Below are 20,228 nucleotides of genomic sequence, written 5' to 3'. Positions count from 1 at the left end.
CCCTTTTCTGAAGAATTGAATGGCTTTGCTGGCTAATAATAGTTTCCTGTTGCAGTAATGATTTAAAATATTGATTAGATCTTATGAGGAAGTTGTCTGTAATGTTTATGTCGTATCTTGAGGAAAGTTCATGTCAGCTTTTCGTTCAGCCTATCCTCAACTTTCCACTTCTTCAGTGTGGGTTTTATTCACTGAAACCTGAGTAGATTAGATTTTGGCTTTTTCTCCACTCTTATCCTATCACGTCATTAGCTCAGTAAATCGCTGCAATAAAAATATTTGAGGTCGTTCTCTGCCTTACTCATTAAACCTTGTCAGCAAACTTTTAACCGCGAAAGTTGTGAAGTTAATTGTCTTTGTCATTTTTGTGAAATGACCACACCAGGAAAAATAATAGGTTTTACTTTCGACACCATTTAGTAGAACTGAATTGCAGATTTGTCATATTATCTGTCGTAGACCAGTGGTTTCAACTAAAGTTTATTCGCTTTAAGTGTGTCTACTCTTAGACTTTTTTCCTTGAGGTTGGTTTCCACATAACAAAAAAAGATCAGAGCACACGTTAAAGCGAGTAGGCTTCAGTCATATGAAAACCTCAACTAAAAGAAACTTGACCAAATTTATTAAAAAGGTTTCGTAAAAGAGGGTCCTTTAGGGTCATTCTACTTAATGATTATATTTCATCCGAAACTTGTTGAGTCCTTAAGTATATACAGTCTGGACCAAAAAAGTCCAGGAAGGAAGTTAATTTTTCTCAACCTACCTATGCTCAATCTTCTACGTTGTCCCCCTGAAATGAGATTGTCATCCAAATTGCCGACAACTCGATCTCCGATCTGATTCAAAGCCAACAGGTTGATGACTTCAGTCACCGATGACGTAATGTACGCATTGTCTTTATCTTCTTCTGGTAGCTTCAGTTGAGCTTGGTAAGTGAGAATCTCTTTCACGGTCAGATTATCGTGCATGATGTCGTGTTGAGTGAGATAGCCAACATAATTCTTTATCTTGCTCAACGTTTTGATATGGACTCCATTGAGGTAAAGGTTTCCAGAGGTGTGACCATTGTCTTTATTGTAACCCATGATGGAATTGATTAAGGTTGATTTTCCGCAACCACTTGGGCCCATGATGACATTGATCTTGCTATGTTGGAAAGTAACATCAATCCCTCGAAGAAGTTTCCGACCGGACTTTAAAGTATAAGCAAAATCTTCAAGTTGTATTGTAAAAGCATTATTGATCTTTGGTAGACTTTCTCGGTATCCAGTGATATCAACTTTCAATGAACTCCATAACGCTGCAGGGATATTGAAATGTGATCTCGACTTTTTTCGGCTACTTCTCATCATCTTTAGACTTGATAGTGAAGGACTTCTTGATACAGGACTGTCTCTGGAATCCTCCTGGTCATCAGCCTGCTTCAGAAAGCAAGCTACCTCTTCCCTTAGTAACATACTTCGTCGACGAAGTCTATACTTCAACACTAAAATGATAGCAATAACCAAAGCTAAAGCAAACAATACCAGAAATCCAACAGTATTTTCACCACCACCAAAATCACATTTCCCAAACATATTACATCTTAAGGGATATGAAAATCCTTCTAAACATTTTTTCCCAGGAGGACATTCGACTTTCTCCCATGGTTTCGGACAATAAAATCCTTTCTGACATCTCCGGTTTCGGTAATCTCCGGGACACACTGTTGTATTGTTTATAACAAGCGGTTGTAAACTAGGTTCTACTGGATGTGTGCAAGTTGTGTTGTCGATCATTTGATATCCAGGACAGTAGTCTCCAGAAAAACAAGGTACCATGCATCGACGTCCGTGTGGACAAAAATAGCCGAGAGGACACGAAGAGGTAGATCCATCCCTTGAATAAAATCCTCCTTTACAGCTCATGTTACCATCTTTACATTTTTGGAAATGTCTATTCGATAAAGCACCATCATGTAGATGAATGTTTGGGCAGCAGTACTTTGAATATTCTTCATCGCAGACGGCGATCGTCTCCACTTGATGACGTCGTTGGCAAATCCCCTCACCTGCCATAAGCTTGTTCATTGCCACAAGCAACAAAAGTGCTCTTATCGTTGTATACATATTCTTTGAGTCTCGTCTTTATATTCTTTTACCTTTTTTACTAGAATGAATACAAAAAGTTAATCAATAGTATAAATGATTGGCAATGATGCCATACCTAATGCTTTTGGATTGGTAGATTGGTCTAGTCGAATTTTGAGTTCATTTTTAGGCCTTTAAAATGATTCGCAACACGACTAAAATTCATATAAGAACTTTGTTTACAAATTATGTACTATCCACAGTAGATAATTAAGCATTGATTGATAGCCCTTGGTATCTCAGCACGAAGAAAATTCTCGTTTTTTGTCACATCATCAAATCTTTAGTTAGTTGATTCACCCTTTAAGTTTCTCCTTCAAGCTTCTCCTTCAAAAACTCAAATCGCTACACTGGCCCGGCGGAACAACCGTAAAAGTGGAGAGGCTGAAGGCCCAAAATGAGATAAAATTCGCTAGGAATTTGCGAAAAAAATCTCATTTACACAAAAGTCGGGAGAACAGTTCTCTGCTTCTGCTAGGCCTGCTAAAGCTTGAGGTTATCATCAAAACTTGCAGACTCATTATGTTTGTATTGCTGACCTGGTAGTGTACTTTGCAATGCAATGACTTATGTACTGTTCACTCTACCTACAACTATAATATTTCATCAACAACACTACAACACTCTGATTCAACCAATTGTTTGATGATCCAAACCTTTGTCTTCCACTTTATTTAACAATTGAAACAACTTTACCAGCATTTTCCGTTAAACTTGTGTTTTATTACAGTGAACGTCATTGACCGAAACATGCGAACATACCGCCAAAATAATGTCCAATGCATACTCTAAATGAATTTACAGTTTCGTTCTACATATAATTTATACGAAACGAATCTCTTCTCATCTCATCTTATGTGGTAAATGAGATTGATTGCTTAACTTTAACGAGAACCAATTAACGAGCTTTGTTCTTTTAAACATTTCATTGTAATTAAGGAGATAATATTAATGAGAAATGGACTTTGATATCACATTTATCTTTTCTGCGAGGTTGGTGTTGTGATGACGTTATTAGGCCGCTATGCATCAGAATATGTCGTGTGAATTACCTGTCTGTCACAACCAGAGAAGGTCTTTACCAAAAAAATGTGGGGTATAAAGTATCCTAATGTACCGAAAGCTAAGGACTAACGCCCTCATAACCGCTAATTGGCGTCTGCAAACCCCTCCCCCCCGCGAATTTCATACCAGACCCAAATTGTCATCGCGTGGATACTGTGTCAAACTTCCACCACAGTTTATTTGTTGTTTAGTGTGTGTTGTTCATGATGTTCACATGACGTAATCTTTTATACGGAAGCTTAATAATCGTTTTCAGTTTAAGTGTTGTTGTTCCCTGGAAAGGTTTCTTGTGGTGGAAAAAGAAATAATTACCGAAAGAAGGAAGATTGGCGAAAGCGTAGTGCGACTTTGTAACGAACAAACTCCACAACTTGTTTAATGCACCCGTGGGCGGGTTTCTCTCTTGTAATAGACCCGCGGGCGGGTTTTTTTCTCTTGTAATAGGCCCGTGGGCGGGTTTCTTTCTTGTAATTCACCCGTGGGTGGGTTTCGCTCTTGTAATTATCTCAAAAAGTGATGACAGAACATTTTTTTCCCGAAAAAGTTCCCTTTTTCGTAGTCCCTTTCTTGGTTTTTATCTTTCAAGAAAGTAGAATCAAATTTGTTTTTTCTACGCAAATTACGCACTCTGCGCATGGTTTTTCCCCAAACGCCAGATTGAAATCTGAATTTTTCAGCAGATGTCGAGTACTCGGGGAAGGGATTCAATCGCCATAAAAAATGCATTTTGGAAGAAACTGCCATTGCAACAATTAGTACGGATATTCAATAATCAATTTCTATTTCGCTTGGCCTTCATGTCAATACAGCGTCTTGTCTTGTTTTGAAAAGTTTGAAGATTCGCTTTTAACAGCCCTTTTTAGCCTGTTTTTATTAATCTTGGGCAAATGTCCTTAATAATTGCAAGATTTCCGATTGCTGTTCTTTCTTTCTAGATAAATTATTCTCCATCGACCACGTGATCAAAGTAAGCGAGTCAAAACACTGTGATTTAAACGGCTTGGCTTAGATGTGGTTGATAAAAAGTTTTGATTTAAAAACATGTTTACCTTTTATTTTTCAGCTGATATTAATTATTAAAAGAATAAAACTAAAATAACAATAATAAAAAGTTGGTATGTTGCGTGGTGATTATAAGTTGTTTACATCCAAGTTGGTGGTGTCGTTGGATTCCTGCTTTTGATTGATAGTAAACATAATGGAAGATGAAAGATATATTGGTGGTAAGAATCTTAATTTTTCTTCATTCATCTTAACATATTTTAACTTAGTTTACGTGTGAAGTGTTAAATTCGCGGATTGTTTTGTTGTACATGTTTTTTTTTTTATTAGAACCCAGTTTATAAGAACATTCAGGCTAAAATTCGTCGAAAAATTAAGAACATTGTAAGAATATGCCCAGCCTTAGTTTAGAAAATTTTTTTCCTCTTTTCAAGCAGTTTTAACGAAACTCGAGAGTTAAATATTGTCCAAATTTTACCAATTTAAGTGCTCTTTATTTTGCATGATATTCTCGATTTAGAGTAGTCGGAAAAATTAAGAACGCATTTAAGAACATTTTAGGCTGAAAATTTCAAAAAAAATAAGCACATCCAGGCTCAGCCAAATTGTATTCTAATAAAAAAAAACGTGTATTATACTTGTGAATTTATTTGGGAGCAAAACAGCTAATTTGAAAATGAAAAGGTGCTATACCTTTTAAATGGTTTTGTTTTTTAAATAAGGGCGATATCGTTTGCTTACTCATCAATTTTGATTTACAAGCTTTTCGATATTGGATTGACACGGATGTGTTACCGTCGTCTTGCATAGATTCCAGCACTGAGACTCTCCTGACTTTTTCGGGATTTTTACCGGGATAACCGGTATGAGATTAGAAAGGGCTTACTTTTAAAGGGAAGGAAAATCTTGTTTTGACTTAGTAGAATGCCTAATAATATTCCGAAGCTTTTTTCTCAATTACCCGGAGTCCTGGTCTTTTTCCGATAGAAAAGTAGCAGTGAAATCTCAGTGCGGGAAGTCGAATGTTGCGCTAAACAACGGTACAGTCGATGTTTTCACAATGTTTTCACAATTGCTGCCCTTTTTGAACTTTCCCCAAACTGTTCTGAGAAATGATATTCTTTCTCATTACATCATCAAACTCATCATTTTTGTATCTTCCTTCTTTTGTTTTTACCTTTATCAAGATTAGCCAAGTTTTGATGAGCTGTGATTTCGATTTTTGTTTTTTGTTGATCAAATTATCGATAGTTTGGTGAAGATTAACCTGTTAAGTTATGAACAAAATTGGCTGGGGAATAGCTGATTATAGGTAATTATCTCGATGAGATATATCAATTGATACGAATGTAACCTGCCAACTGTAAGACATTTTTTCCAAGAAATCGATCCTTTTTAATGGTGGGACGTAGGCTAATTAGTGATAATTGAATTCGTCGTTAATTACAAGACCAAAAGGTATTTGATTTTTGAAAAAGAATTTTTAGAAATTTTAAAAATCTTTTACATGTAAAATACAAGATATATTGTACTCTTTTTAACCAATCAGATTGCAGATATTTTTTTGATCGACGATGTTTCATAAAAATCTGCCTTTCGTCATGAAATATTCTTTGAAACAATTTAAACAGTAAGTTTGACACACCTTTTAGTTTGATTGAAGTGAAGAAAGTCAGGTTTTAACCCTCTGTTTCATAAAAATTAATGAAAATCTCGGATAAAAACAAAGAGAAGGTAATAAATCGCGATAGTTTTTTTCTTCCAAAATATTCTGAAAAGCGGAATTCTCGCGAAATGCAAAAGTTGCGCGAATTGGCCCGTTCGCGAAAGTCCCCCCCTAAGGCACTATGCCATTATTCCTTTTGCTGTTTTTTAAATCGAAATTTTATTTAAGAACTAGTAAAATCTAGTTTTTTTCCCAGACGGGCGTTTTTTTCTCGTTCTATCAGTATCGTTTTCAAGATGTGGATTAATATCAATGAAATTGCTAGTCGGATACATACATCTTAAGGGCTCTGACCAGAGTCGAATAATTGATTTTAGTATTTGAACATAAAAGTTATTTTTTTGGTTCTTTAACACTTTTAACAAAGAATTGCCTTTATAAATTGCTTTTTAATCAAATCTCTTAAGAGTAATTAAGAACTTAATTGCAAAAATGACGTTATGAACTTTAAAAAGACGTTAATAATGTTGCATTACCTTCTTTTATAAAAAGTGCTAAGTTTTAATGAGTAATTAACCTTTTTGTTTCGAAGTTTTTTCAAACTGTCCGCGAAGAATTTAGCTGTTTTAAATTGTTCGGAAAAATTTTCTGTATTAATGCATCATCGACTGTTTTTCTATAACAATTGGGATGAAAAATTGGTCAAAAAGCACTATTTTCAAGATTTTGAGACAAATAAGGTTTTAAAAAAATTTCCCGAACATCTATTTTTATTTCGGTAAAAGATACACGATCTACCGCAAAAAAAAAATTTAAAAATATTTTTTCTTCACCGAAAATAAGCTCATCAAAGTTGAAATACTGCTCTTCGCAAAAGTCTTCATTTTCTTCTTCATCAAATTTTTTCATTGCGATTCTTAAATTTTCAGACTCAAGGATAATTAGCCTAACAGAAAATGTATAACATGCCACAGTTTTGTGTGCTACATCAAGCAGAATTTATATTTTGTACGTGGCGAATATTGAAAATTTACTATGGTCAGAGCCCTTAACACTTGAGTGGTTTTATCCTTTGATAATGTTAATTACCTAGCCTTTCATTCGTTAAATTTTGTATATTTCATTGTTATACTAAACTTGTTCCCAATTTTCCCGAGAATATATTAACTCTAAAAAAAATAATCTGAAAAACTTATTTTCTTCAAACTGAAGAAATGTAAAATATCCATATGGCGAAAAGTGCATTGAGTTTCATTACAAATGTGAAAACACTATATAAGTTTCTGTACGTTTTTCTTAATAGAACATCCAAAATTTTAGAAGCCTCCGGATGTTCTTAACTTTGAGTTGTATTGTTCTTAAAACTGTTCTTAATTTTGTCATTTTGTGAGTGTTGTGCAATTTCCTTTACACTTTTTTTAAAAGCAACTCCATATTCTGGGTCAGGGCTGGGGTTGCTTAGCATTCTAGCTCATGTTCTGAAAAATTTGCTTTGACCACCCCTGATATTATACCATATTTATGCTTTTTGGGTCAAGGGGTATCGTTTGCCATTTTTAGATAAAATAGATCACAAAGCTACGCAGCAGTCGCGTCGAGGCAAATCGAGAAAAACATAGAAAACGTACTTCGAAGGGAAAAACAGGAGGAACGACAGATTCAATCCACGGCGTGCAATCTAATTCTTCATGGTGTTGGCGAATCCACTGAAGATTCAGAGGAGTCAACCAAAATCTACGACGAAGAATATCTAAATGAAACAGTCTTACCTAAGAAACTAAGCTTAAGGAATATAAAGATTGAAGAAACTCAAAGAATCGGAAAATTTTCGAAGGAAAAGGAAGATGAAAAACGCTATCGACCAATAAGAGTCCGATTTGCAAACGAAGAAGACAAAAATACAGTGTTAAGAGCAATCACTAAAGGAGAAAGATTGCCCTTCCGTGTGACAGAAGATCTTACGAAAAGTGAAAGGAAGACAATCAAAGAGTGGTGTATGAAAGCCAAAGAAATGAACACGTCACTAAAGGATGCAAACTATAAATTCAAAGTCAGGGGGAGCCCTAGGAAAAAACTCTATTTTAAGAAAATTGTAAACCGAACAAAGAGCGGTTCATAGAGGCCCATGTGCTCGCACGGTGGCCTGCGAACTTGTATAGCATTATTATTATTATTATTTTTAGATTATCTAAGAAGCTTTTACGTTACGAAAAAAAAATGGCCAATTTTAAGGCTCGAAGGCTCGAGCCTTAGCAACTCGGTTGCTTATAAAAAAGTGTGTAGTCTTTAAAGCCTTAAAAAATGTTCTTTACTTGTTTTTAATATTTTGGCCATCAAGGTCTTATGTTCTTATGTAGTTTGTTCTTATAAAAAACCCGTGTATGTTTCATATTTTGAAAAATATGTTTTTAAGACAAAATGCAATTTCTCCATTTTGTTCTCTCAGGTTTAAGTGTTTTTTATCAGGTTCCAAAATTTTCAAATTAAATGGGCAATACAGGAAAAAACAAGCTAGATGCTGAATGGACCTACCTGATGATGAAAGTTAGATAGCAATAAGGAGAAAAATGAAAACAATCAGTCAGAAAATATAGCGTTTAGTGAAAATGCATAACGCATTAAATTTCATCATTGATTGTTGATAGGGGAGAGAGAATGGTAGTAGGGAAAAAAATAGAAAGTTCCGGTTACAAAAATCAGTTTTATTGACAATTGAATCCTGCTTGATATTGGGCATTGGGAAATATTAGGAAGTCCAATGAAAATCTGCAAAAATGGTGATTTCCGGCATATTTCCGGCATTTTTGGTTGGAAAAAAAATTTTCCCAAAAATGCGAATCGGTCACATTTTGGGCATTACTAACACACATCTTTGTGTAAAAAATCAGAAAAAACTAATGAGCTAATCTCGAGAAAAGTGGGTAACAGACGAACGGACAAAAATTTTTTAGGCAAATTTGGGCCAAATTTCGGATTTGTGGAAGTTGTTTCATTCAATTTTATCTTTAATGAGATAGAGTCATCTTTACAGAAAAGAAAGGATAGTTTTTGTTTATGCCCAAAACTCCTTGGGGCTCCTTAGCTCTAAAACATCGGAACGTGAAACAAGTTGCATAATGTTTTCAAGCTTACGCATCTCTATGCTATGCTGTTATCTTTTCTTTTTCGTTCGAACATTTTTATTTTATTCAGCATGTTTTTGACTACCTATATCAGGTAGGTCCATTCAGCGTGTTGCTTGTTATTTTTACGTCGAAACTTTTTCTTTCAAAATTTCACCTACCAAACTTTTGTTATTTGAGTAGGCGAATTTAAGCTGTTATTTTGTACTGCATGCATCATAGATTCAGATTGAATTCAATTTATCGAAGTTCTGATTTTAAGTAAGTTTGTTCAGATATGATAAAAATGTATACAATGCTCCAAATTATTCTCAGAAGTTTCGTAGAAACGAACTAGACAAAACTAATTATATATTGAATATTTTTGCGATCTCTTTCCCATCCCTTATACCAGCTGTAAATCCTGCATGTGTTGTAGAATAAAACTGTTGATGAGTAATTTCACCAGAGATGATCAACCTACATTGATTCTGACCCTCATCTCCATGAATGACATGCTTTCTCAATATTGGTACAATTTCCTCAATTCTGCCACCTGTTTCAAAATAAGAATATCCACCTTGATAATAAGGATCTGATGCCCAATCATACGTCAACACATTGTTAGTGTCAATTTTAACTTGCTGTGGAAATTCAGGATATTGGTTTTTAATATTTCGCAAGACATCCAATAGAAAAGTCTGTATTGAATCCGATTTTTTTAATGTTTCGATCAATTCGCCAACAACCCATAACATCCACCAATTAGAGTCACCAATCCTTTCGATCTCATGAATCCACCCGAAAGCCGACTCTCTCATTGTTCCACCCGTTGGACAAAACAACATCAAGTTCGTCTCCTTCTTTGGAAAAGGATCCTTAAACTTAAAATATATTTTCACGACGTTTGATAACTTGATTTTTTCAAGTGCTTTTGTCTTTTGAACTGGCAAAGGAGGTTTGAAGAAATTTTCGTTCTGTAATATGGACTTCAAAACGTTTACTGATACAGTCACAACAACGATATCAGCTTCAAATCGAGCTCCATTTTCACACACGACTTCATATCTGTTTCTCATGTTTTTCACCACGTTGCAAACTCTATGCTGAAGTTTAACAACATCGTTCTCTAACTCATCATTCAAAGCCTCTATAACTTTTGAGTAACCAGTAACTGGTTTGAACGATCTATTACCAGGTAACTCGTCATACACGACAAAAGTTTGAAGATCGAGTTGTTCCAAACGTTCACAGCCGTTATAAGAACATTCTTCTATGGCCAAATTATTGAAGACGCATTCTAAAGCGTTCACTTCCTCGATAGGTTGTGAGCTCTTAAATGTATTGATTTTGCTTTCCCAGAATTCACCAACATTATTGAAATGCTTTGCTTCAGCATCTTGACCCTCAACCAGCCTCTCCATCATAGTCTCTCTGAATGTCGTTGCTTTTTCCGTTGCTTTTTGTTTGATTTGGGCACTCGTTTCCAGCTCTTTGTCGAAACAACGGAATATTTGTGGTGAATTCCAATCTGAAGTGAAAAGATTTGACCTTTTAAAAAGAATACTAAATGTAACGAGTTTTATGGGTCTGTAGTTCTTTCAAACTGTATAGTTCTTTCAATATTATTGGCTGTGACTTAAATCTACAATATTGCGAAAGTGGTTTACCGAGTATCAGGGGCGGATTTAGGATTGCAAAAACTAAATTTGCTCTATATAGTATCTAAGGAGGCCTGACCATGGTTGGGGCGGACGGGCCAGAAAATTATTGAAAATTGACTCTTCTAGATTGGCTAAAACGGCATGACCTTTTTATCAAAATTTCAGTCGAAATTAGTATGAAAAGTGTATCCTTTTTTTTATATTAACCATTCATTTTCATTGGGGCCTCGTTCTCTTGTAGTTTAAAATCTTTTTAGGCCTCGAATTGATCTTATAAAAAAATAATAAAAATTGGTAAAATTTTGGTACTGCTAAATTCTCACAGCTAGTTAGTAGTTTGTAGTTTAAAAATCGTTCTTTTCTTTGAATAATAAAAACAAGACAGAATCATAGAGAAACCACATTTAAATAATTTAACAAAGCCAATTTTTTGAGAGTTTTATCTATTACCGCTCATAACAAAAAAGTTGTTTTTTTAAATCTCTTCACCATAAGACTTGGTATATTTCTCTTGGTGAGAAAGATCTTTTATAAGATTTGTTTTTTGATATTTGAAATTATAAATTTTTTTCCATGAATTACATTTTAAAGAAATTCCCATATACCTACAAATATATTATAAATCCCAAATTAAATAGAAATTTTTGTTGGTACCTAAAAAATTTCTGTTTTGAAATATAAATTGTAACCTTGAATTCCATTCAACAAAAATATAATTTAACTGTAAATCCCATGTTGTAATTTGATCAGTACATAGACCGGGGGGGGGGTCAAGCAGTTAATCCAGAACATCATCCGTAGTAACTGATTTTGGATGATATTTAGGACCACCCACCCATTCTGACACTTAATCCACACTGGATTTACTGTTTTTCAGTCACAATCTTTGTATACCACCCCCTAAAACAGTCCACCGGGGCATTTTGGCATGCATTAAGTTATTTTAATTGATGTTGGTCGACTTTCTGAGTAATTTTCAATGCATTTCTTTTAAGGACATGAATAACTATGAAAATATAAAATCTAAAGAAAAAATATCTAAATCTGTGACTTCTTTTGCTTGTTTATGCTTGTTTACAACAAGCAAGCCAAATCAACCGGTCGAACTGACAAGTTTCTTATGACATGAAAATCTAAAATCAGGACTCGCTAAAACTGAAAACGTTGTGAAACAGAACAAGGGTATTTTTTTGAGTCTCGTGCCTAACCATTTCTTCAAAAATCCCGGGAAACATGCAAATAGACCTCGATGAGTTCACTTTTGCAAAAGTACAGTAGTACCACAAAATTAAAAACAAAGACTCGAATTCACGGACCTACTTACTAACATGACGTCTCTTACGGCCTCATTATTTTCGGACTTTTCGGCCAAAACTTCAGTAAAATAAAAATTCAGTAAAATAAATCTCAAGACGCTAAGGAATGATGATCAAATACTGTGTAAAGTTTGACTCCGGACCGGAACATATTATTTAAGGCTTTATCTACAGTAAACAAAAATCAATAAGGCTTCGAATATATCTTCCGCCCTCGATTTTTATTTGCGACAAATCATTCTATGGTTAGCTTACCATGCAGGCGCATGTTATGCAGGGGTGTCGCATCGCCCCTGGAGTATAATTTTAATAACAGCGATGTGATTTTACCCACTTTATTTGTAACTTTTCTATTTTGTAGATTTGAAAGACATGAAGTCGTTTATATTGTGGCTTTTATATAGTGATACAAAAAATGTGACGGGGTATGATCAGTTTGTATAAACCACAACTTATTTTTCCATTATTTTTTTATTAGGCGAAAATAAAAAAATGTAGTGTTTACGGAAACCGGCCGGATGAAAAAAGATTTTTTTCTGACCCGGCCGCAGGCTATGGGTTCATCTATAAAGTTCATCATAAAGAAAATCAAGTTATTACATTTTTTCATTTTCGTCTTACTTTCTACTATTTCTAAATTAGTGACCTATTATGTTGGGAGTATGTTAGACAACAGATTATTATAATTAATCTCCTAACTCGATAGGTATTATTTCCCTCAAAAGCAAATTTCATATTTTGGTCAAAAAGTTTCCTTCTTTTTTCCCACAGAAATCCCTATCAGGATAGAAAGTCTGTTTTTCCCAGGTAAAAAAACGCAGTGGGGTGGTTTTGAAGTACAATTTTTTCATTGAATTTTAAATAAGGATGAAAGCAAGGTCAATTTTTTAGTGAAGCTGAGATTGTAGGGTATTTTTCCTATCGCGGACGAAACTTGGTCAAGGTTCCAGTAGGTCCATGGCATAGGGAAGTTACATAGTAATCTAACTTTTATCAAATGACTATTTCAAACATAGAATCTGATGGAAGGACAACAAAAGGAGATACCCCTGACAGCAACTTACCCAATGGATCTTCTGCTTCTCCGACGATTCCCTTTTCAACAGCGAAATCAAAGACCGGATTGCCAACAGTGCCGTGAATGTAATGTGCTCCCAACTCCAATGAAACTCCATCTTGTGTGACTACAGAACGTATTCTGCCGCCTAAACAAATATCAATGAATTATGAGTAAGACTTTTTGCCACATCAGCATCACTTTCTTTTTTTTCTTTTTTTACTTTTAGAAAGAACTAGATCTTCAATCAGTTCTGAGCCCTAGTTAAAGGCAAACTGTTAAGATTGCAATTTTCACTTAACTTCATCGTTCATCATTACTCAGGGGGGGGGGTACAGATACAGGGTACTAACCCTTAGCCATGTGGTGGTGTCTATTTTTGCATTTCAAAAAAGTTAGTACCCGGTACTACTTTGGGGGTGGGAGTGTGTATTTCTCACTCTTCAAGCAAGTACAGGATACTATTTGGGTACTTTTTCACAGAATTTTGCTGTTTTTCAATAAAAAAAGTAGGTTGTTGTAATATTTTGACTTTTTTCAAATATAAATTTTTTTGATTTGAAATTTTTTTAATCGACAAACTTTTTACTCTTTTGAGAAATTTTTTGATTTTTTTGAAGAAAAAACTTCCAAAATGGTCAAGAAGTGTGTGATGAAAATCAAAGGACAAAAGCTTCTGACTCCATCATTGATAGTTTGCTTGAATTATCTGTCAATTTTCAGTCTGAAAAACTAACAATAGTACCCCTCTTTTGGTCTAATCTGTAAAATTTAAGATTTTAGGGGTGGTGTCCCTATTTTTCACAGCAAAAATAGGGTTAGGGTTAGGGTTAGGTTTTTTTACAGCAAAAATGAAGTAGTACTCGGTACTAAATATGGGTGGATGGTACTAAACAAAATTTTAGTAAAAAATCAAGTTAGTACCCTACTGTATGGGTTAGTACCCTGCCTCTGTACCCCCCCCCTACATTACTCGAACAAATTTGTGTCCCCCGTAGGCTTCCCCGTGAGACTCTACTTCAATCTCTTGTTAGAGGAATGGCTGACTCCCTAATGCTAAGGGGAGGAAAAGGATGCGAAACAGGCTTTCTTAAAGGCGGCACATACCTTTACCCTCTGTCTTATTTAAATACTGGTTCTCCAGAGGGAAAACAGCATTTCAGAACACTCACATAAGTGCAGTTTTTTCTCTCTGTACTCCAGAGTTTTGTTCTGCTTTCGGAGATTGGCCTTTGTCAGTGGATATGAGACAGGCGCTTTTTTATCCCCTTTAAAGTCACTTTAAAGTCATGAATTTTGTCACTCCACCATCTCCAGCTTTCTCCGAAAAATAAGAAAAAGATGGATTGATATTATACCAATTCTATCCGAAGCCTCCAACACAGACAGATCGATGGTTTCTTCAAACTTTGACAATTCTCTTGCACATGCTAAACCACAAATCCCAGCTCCAATTATAACAACGCTTTTCTTTGCAGAAGTGCAATTTTCCATTTTCTTAAAAAGTTTATGTATCAAATATATATACAGTATCTTTTTACTGTGTGTCCTCTACTCTTGTAAAAATATCTACTGTTCATTTAACACGTTTCATACATACTTCTATCAATCAATATGAATCTACATAATCGGAAGAAATAAACAATCATAAAAATGATACCATTTCTTTAATCTGATTCAATTATTTAAGTCGTCGGCTTTTACATCGTCAAGGATGTGATGAAACCCGCCTTTCAATCTTTGATAGTAGATATATAATAGATAATGTCAATTTTTCTTGTTTTATGAATTCCTGTAAAACTGTAAATAGCTGACGTTACTTAAAGCCAAATAAAAATCAAGTTGGTGAATTTAAGGAAAACAGCATTCGCACACAAAAATGCTCTAAAACAATTTTCCCACCGTAAAATGGACTCTTGTATTATTTACCTCAATTGCTCTCCCGATTTACCACAGCGATAGGGGGGGGGGGGATAACTGATCATGCTGCTGTTTATTTTTCATAGAGTTAAGGGTTTTGTCCTGTGCGAACATAAACATGTAGGTTGTGGTGCAAATTGGATTGATGACAAAGTTTGTATGATGACTAATCGATCTTTTCGAACTAATCAAATTTAATCTATGGCGTTTCGGAGAAAACTAACATTCTGGCCTTTAAAACGGGGAATTATGGCGTAGGTAGTAAAAAACAGAAAGATTCTGATGAAAAGTGTTTTTTTTTTGTATTCTTCATTCAATCAATTTACATCAGTGTCTATGTGAGAAAAAAAACTCTGCTTCAGTCATTATCAATATTTCATTGCAAAAAAACTGAAAATTAGTCGAAAAATTAAGAACATCGTAAGAACATGCCAAGCCTCAGTTTTGAAAAAAATGACAAGAAACTACAATTTTTTCCTCTTTTCAAGCAGTTTTAACCGAACTTAGGGATGGATTTGATAAAATCGAGAGTCAAATATTGTCCAAATTTAACCAATTTTAAGTGCTCTTTATTTTGCATGATATTGTCGATTTAAAGTAGTCTGAAAAATTAAGAACGCATTAAGAATATTTTAGGCTGAAAATTCCTAAGAAAATAAGCACCTCCAGGCTCAGCCAAATTTTAGTCAATATCGAGAAAAAACGTTCAAAGTACGTTTATAAATGACTTTTCAGAGTTTTTTGTGCACTCGCTGAGTTTGTGTCGAGTTTTTAGTCATGAGTTTTGTGGAAACTTATATGTTTAGTAATCTTTCAAACAGCCAGAAGCATGGTTTAGTAAACAGGTCTTCTTCCTTGTTGGAAAGGTAATTCCAGATGAACAAGCCTTGAAACCTTTTCGAGGTTTAGAAATAAAGATTGTAGGATAAAAAATCTCCGGCCAGGCAAAGTTTTATTTGATAGAAAAGAAGTGTGTTATATTAAACCGAATGAAGTTATCTTTTCAAAGATCTAAAGCTTTTTACTATATTATGACTGTACTACACGCTTTCTTCTCTCTAAGAATAATTTTATAAGAACACTAGGCTGAAATTTGTTCAAAAACCTAAGAATAAATTGACAACAATTTTGAGCCTCAGATTTCAGAAACTACTAAGACAGTTCTGATTTTAACAGATTTCAAACCATTTCAAAGTTTTTAAGTAAAGAAAATATATAAGCGTATTGAGAACAACATTTGCGCCTCAAAATTTCAAAAAATTAAGAACAGCCCAGCCTGAGGCAAAATTTACTGTTTCTAATAAAAAAACGAAGCTTTTACACGTCTTTTATAAGAACATCCAAAAAATTTTAAGCCTTTTTGAGTTTTAAGCCTAAAATGTTCTTAGATTGTTCTTAATTTTGCCATTTTGTGAGTATTTTTTTTTGCAATTTCTTAAGAAATTGGGTGTTTTAGAGCCCATGAAGCCTTAAAATGTTCTTTACTTGTTCTTAGCATTTTGCTCATGGAAGCCTTATGTTCTTATATAGTTTGTTGTATCTCGTTTCAGCTTTGGAATCAACTAAATAACCACTTTCACCGAATGGCAGATATGAATAACAAGAAGCGAACGTAACTGTAAGTGATTGACTTTTAATTAACTGTGATTCAAAAGTTTAATCAACGCACCAATCATCGAATCATTTCTAAGCATGGAGAAAATTCATCTCCGATAAAAAGAATAAACCAACTGCGCTGGAAGGTCAGCTGAAAATGCTAAGAAAGTTTAGAAGATTAACTATAGATGGTATTAAATTCGCTACTCTTGTCGGGGGGGGGGGGCTTCCGAATAATCAGGGGGTAGGCAAATTTTCTAAATTCTAATAAGTGGGATGGAAGTGGAATAAGAGGGGGGGGGGGTAATTTGAAGACATAATTTTTTTTAAACTGATATCAATTTTAACAACAGAAAAGAAACTTTATTAACAAATGAACACGTAAAATAAGAACCAATACTAATAAATAGGAAAATTTTAACAATTTAAGGTCTATCTACACTGTAATAAAATATATAGTAGATGGAGTGATACGTGTTTTCTCAAGATAATGAATTTAGATAGAGAAATGGTGTGAGTTGTTTTGCTTTTAGATAATCTGTTACACCTTAAAACTAAAGCATACTAGAAAATTATTGAAATTGTGAAAAATTAGTCTAAATTTTGCTGAACATTTATCTTGCGAGACTTCTTAGTGATGAGATGAAGGTCAAAACAATATATAGCTTTACTACTTTTCTTTTAAACAACAAAAATTGTAATAACACTGGCTGTTTAATCGCTTGTGGTGAAATATAAACAAATCAAATAGACTCTGTTGAGGAGCAGTGGTGTGGAATGGACCTAGGTCGGAAATAAACAATAACCACAGCACTCGATCAGCCATTGCAGTACCCAGTTCCTCAACCTCTAGCCCTGTTTCCCGTTTCAAAATATCAAGAAATGTGCGCTTTCTCGAGCGCTAGGGCCCGCAGGACACCAAAGTAAAATTTCTAACACGATTTCGTTTTTGCACGGAAGCAGTGACCTGAAAAAGAGAGCATCCTGCTGGTCAAAACAGAGGAAATTCTTGGGAGTCAATGATAGATCTCTTGAAGGTTGGGTGGTTGCGCCAATCAAGATTCTGGACTCTCTTCAAAAGTTTTGTATAACAGCCATCAAGGCTCTTTAGCATGGTTTTTGTCATGATCCAAGTCTCCGAGCCATATAAAAGAATGGGCTCGACAAGACTTTTAAAATTTGACGAATTAGAGTGCCATATCTTGTTTAATTTATTACAAGCTTTCCAAGCAAGACCTTTCCTAATTTTAAAATTGTTTTCAGAGCTGTTAATATGAGAGCCAAGATATTTGAAATCCTTCACAAGTTTGATATTGACACCATTCTTGGGAGTTAAAGAGAGAACATTTCCTGAGGAGCTAATAAGTTCAGTTTTTCCAGCATTAATAAAGACCGACTTGACGGGCCGAAGTTTCAAGTGAGTGAAGAAGACTTTCAAGATTTTGAATAGTCTCAGAAACTAGATCGTCGGCAAGATCGTCAGCAAAGTCAAGATCGGTCAGAAAAAGGCCGCGGTTACGCCTGCGCAGTGGAGCTTTGATTTTGATCCCCTTGTCATTAGATAAGTCAACAGAAATTCTTAAAACATTCCTAAAACAATGATAAAAAGAAAGGGAGCCAAGGTGTCACCTTGTAGAACTCCAGCATGAATATTAAAAATATCAGTGTCTCCGTCGGCTGTAACGACCTTTGCTTTGGTGGAGACGTAGAGTGCCCTGATGGTTGAAATAATTTTTTCTGGAATGCCGTACAATTTAAGAATTTCAAACATTTTCACACGAGATATGGAATCAAAGGCTTTCTTAAAGTCCACAAAGCAAATAAAAGCATCTTTGTTAAGTTTTTGCATTTCTTCTAAAATACGCCTGATGGCTAAAATCTGTGTAAGAGTACTTCTTTCCTTCCGAAAACCATTTTGGTTTTTCCTTAGAAGAGGATCAAGGACCGGAACGATACGTTTTAAAAGAAGTTTATTGTAGATTTTGGCGGCGATAGGCATAAGAGTGATGCCTCTGTAGTTGGATGCTAAGGTCAAATCACCCTTTTTTGGAACTGGAATGATACCGCCAGTTAACCAAGCATAAGGGGGAGTTAGAAACTCAAATGTGTGATTACAAAAATCAAGAAGCATTTCCATAAAGACGGGATCTTTCCAAAGCAGAGTTGGAATATTATCAAGGCCTGAAAATTTATCATTTGAAAAAAGTTTAACACAGTTTGAAAGTTCATCAATAGTAAAAGGAGAAGTTGATATGTCAAGCTCATCAAAAATTTGAGTTAAAGGGAGCGCATTAGTATTTAAAATAGGTAGGTTTCCAAGTAAAGTTTTAAAGTGGTTGAGCCAGTTTTCTCTTCTTTTATTTGGTGAGCCACCTTTGAGCTGAATAGAAGGGTGGTCTTTTCGACCTGTTAGATCATTGATCGTTTTCCAAGCGGCCGAGTGTTGATGGCTAACATGAAGATTTGAAATGGAGTTTATCTTACCCTGAATAAACATTGATTCAGCGGCGAGGTAGGCATCATCCAGAGCTTTTTGAGCATCAGAGAGGATTTTTGATTTTCTTCTTGTAGGGCGTTGTTGATGTTTTAGTTCGGCCTCTACAAGTGCTTTCCGTGCTTCAGAAACAAGGTTGTTTTCAAATAGGAGTGGGCTATACAGGGTGATTTTTCAAAAAATGTCAAACTAAATTTTTTTGAGGTCTAAATTGTAAGTGTAGACAGGATCAAATAGAATTTTTGAACAAAAATGAAGAAAAAAAATGTGGGAAGCCTTTTTGTAGACTACGGTTTGTGCCCTCAAATCAATCTTTTTCCATCTACCCAACTACCCAAATTATGTTGGAAATGAGACACACAGTGATTGAATTCCGCTCAAATTTGGCATATTCACTCCTCAGGGACAGAAATAAAGTATATCAAAACATTTATTCGAGAAATATAATTTTGGACATTTTGGGCGTAGCCCAAAGGCTTTATGCAGGCAAAAAAGAGGAAGGCTTGACTATAAAGGCGAGAAAACATTCTTTCCTGCTTAAATTTGGCACATTATCTCTTCAGGTGAAGATTTGTCAGTGTAAATTGTGAAATCTTAAAAATTTTATTTTTCCTACCTAGAGGGAGTGACTTCTCGTCCTAAATATATGAAAACTTGACAACCTTTTATTTCTATGATCTTGAACAACAGAAATCCCATCAAAATTTATTTTTGTGAATTGTAAGCACTTCTTTTATATCTGAAATAATGTAAATTCTCGTAGAACTGCCGACAATTTGCTCTATGTGATAAAAACACTTTCCTTAATTTATCACTACCTCAGTGAAGTTCAGAAGACGTAAAAAGGGATCTGAAAGCGGAAAATTGAAACTTTTACATGAATTTCGACTCTGAAAGGCTTCAAAACTGTTCTTGGATCAAGAATACCAATTTCTCGAGGTAATTTCAATTGAATTACACGATTTATGAATGAGCTCTAGCCTGTCTCTATTTCCCCTTTTTTTACGGTCATGGTCGAAACAATTATTTACGAAATAACGAATTTACTTTAGGAAATATTCTCAGGATTCGTCAAGATAGATAACTGAGGGTAGGTATGCAAAATTTTAAGGCAAAAATATCATTCCAAAGTTTTCTAGAGCTACCCAATCCCCGGGGGGGGGGGGGTACTACCCTTGTCGACCGACGGGGTGCTCCGCTGAGGTTCGAAAAATGGAC

The 20,228-nt window shown here is 34.9% G+C and overlaps 2 protein-coding genes and 1 long non-coding RNA gene across 3 annotated transcripts in view; 1 reads left to right on the top strand and 2 right to left on the bottom strand.

Moving 5' to 3' along the window:
- LOC136814977 (leucine-rich repeat-containing protein 74A-like) overlaps window positions 1-20,228 on the bottom strand; it is a 105,450-nt gene that overhangs the window by 1,710 nt on the left and 83,512 nt on the right. The window contains exon 2 of the mRNA XM_067071401.1: window positions 764-2,148. Within this exon, the coding sequence (XP_066927502.1) occupies window positions 764-2,108 (1,345 nt within the window). The 5' untranslated portion in view covers window positions 2,109-2,148. The remainder of the gene's footprint in view (window positions 1-763; window positions 2,149-20,228) is intronic.
- Window positions 4,262-20,228, top strand: part of LOC136814989 (uncharacterized) — a 35,304-nt gene continuing 19,337 nt past the window's right edge. The window contains exons 1-4 of the long non-coding RNA XR_010847665.1: window positions 4,262-4,417; window positions 12,305-12,368; window positions 12,960-13,173; window positions 16,471-16,538. This is a non-coding gene — a long non-coding RNA (uncharacterized lncRNA). The remainder of the gene's footprint in view (window positions 4,418-12,304; window positions 12,369-12,959; window positions 13,174-16,470; window positions 16,539-20,228) is intronic.
- Window positions 9,219-14,624, bottom strand: LOC136814981 (peroxisomal N(1)-acetyl-spermine/spermidine oxidase-like). The gene is made up of 3 exons (XM_067071411.1): window positions 14,359-14,624; window positions 13,008-13,148; window positions 9,219-10,494 (listed from the first exon to the last, which is right to left on the bottom strand). Exons 1-3 carry the CDS (start codon window positions 14,492-14,494, stop codon window positions 9,332-9,334), a joined length of 1,440 nt encoding a protein of 479 aa, XP_066927512.1. The 5' UTR covers window positions 14,495-14,624; the 3' UTR covers window positions 9,219-9,331.

The sequence above is a fragment of the Clytia hemisphaerica genome, unplaced genomic scaffold, assembly GCF_902728285.1.
Source record: "Clytia hemisphaerica strain Z4C2 unplaced genomic scaffold, Clytia hemisphaerica genome assembly, whole genome shotgun sequence".
In the NCBI taxonomy this organism is placed as follows: domain Eukaryota; kingdom Metazoa; phylum Cnidaria; class Hydrozoa; order Leptothecata; family Clytiidae; genus Clytia; species Clytia hemisphaerica.
The sequence above is the reverse complement of the archived record's forward strand: the minus strand, read 5'-3'. Positions and strand labels throughout refer to the sequence as shown.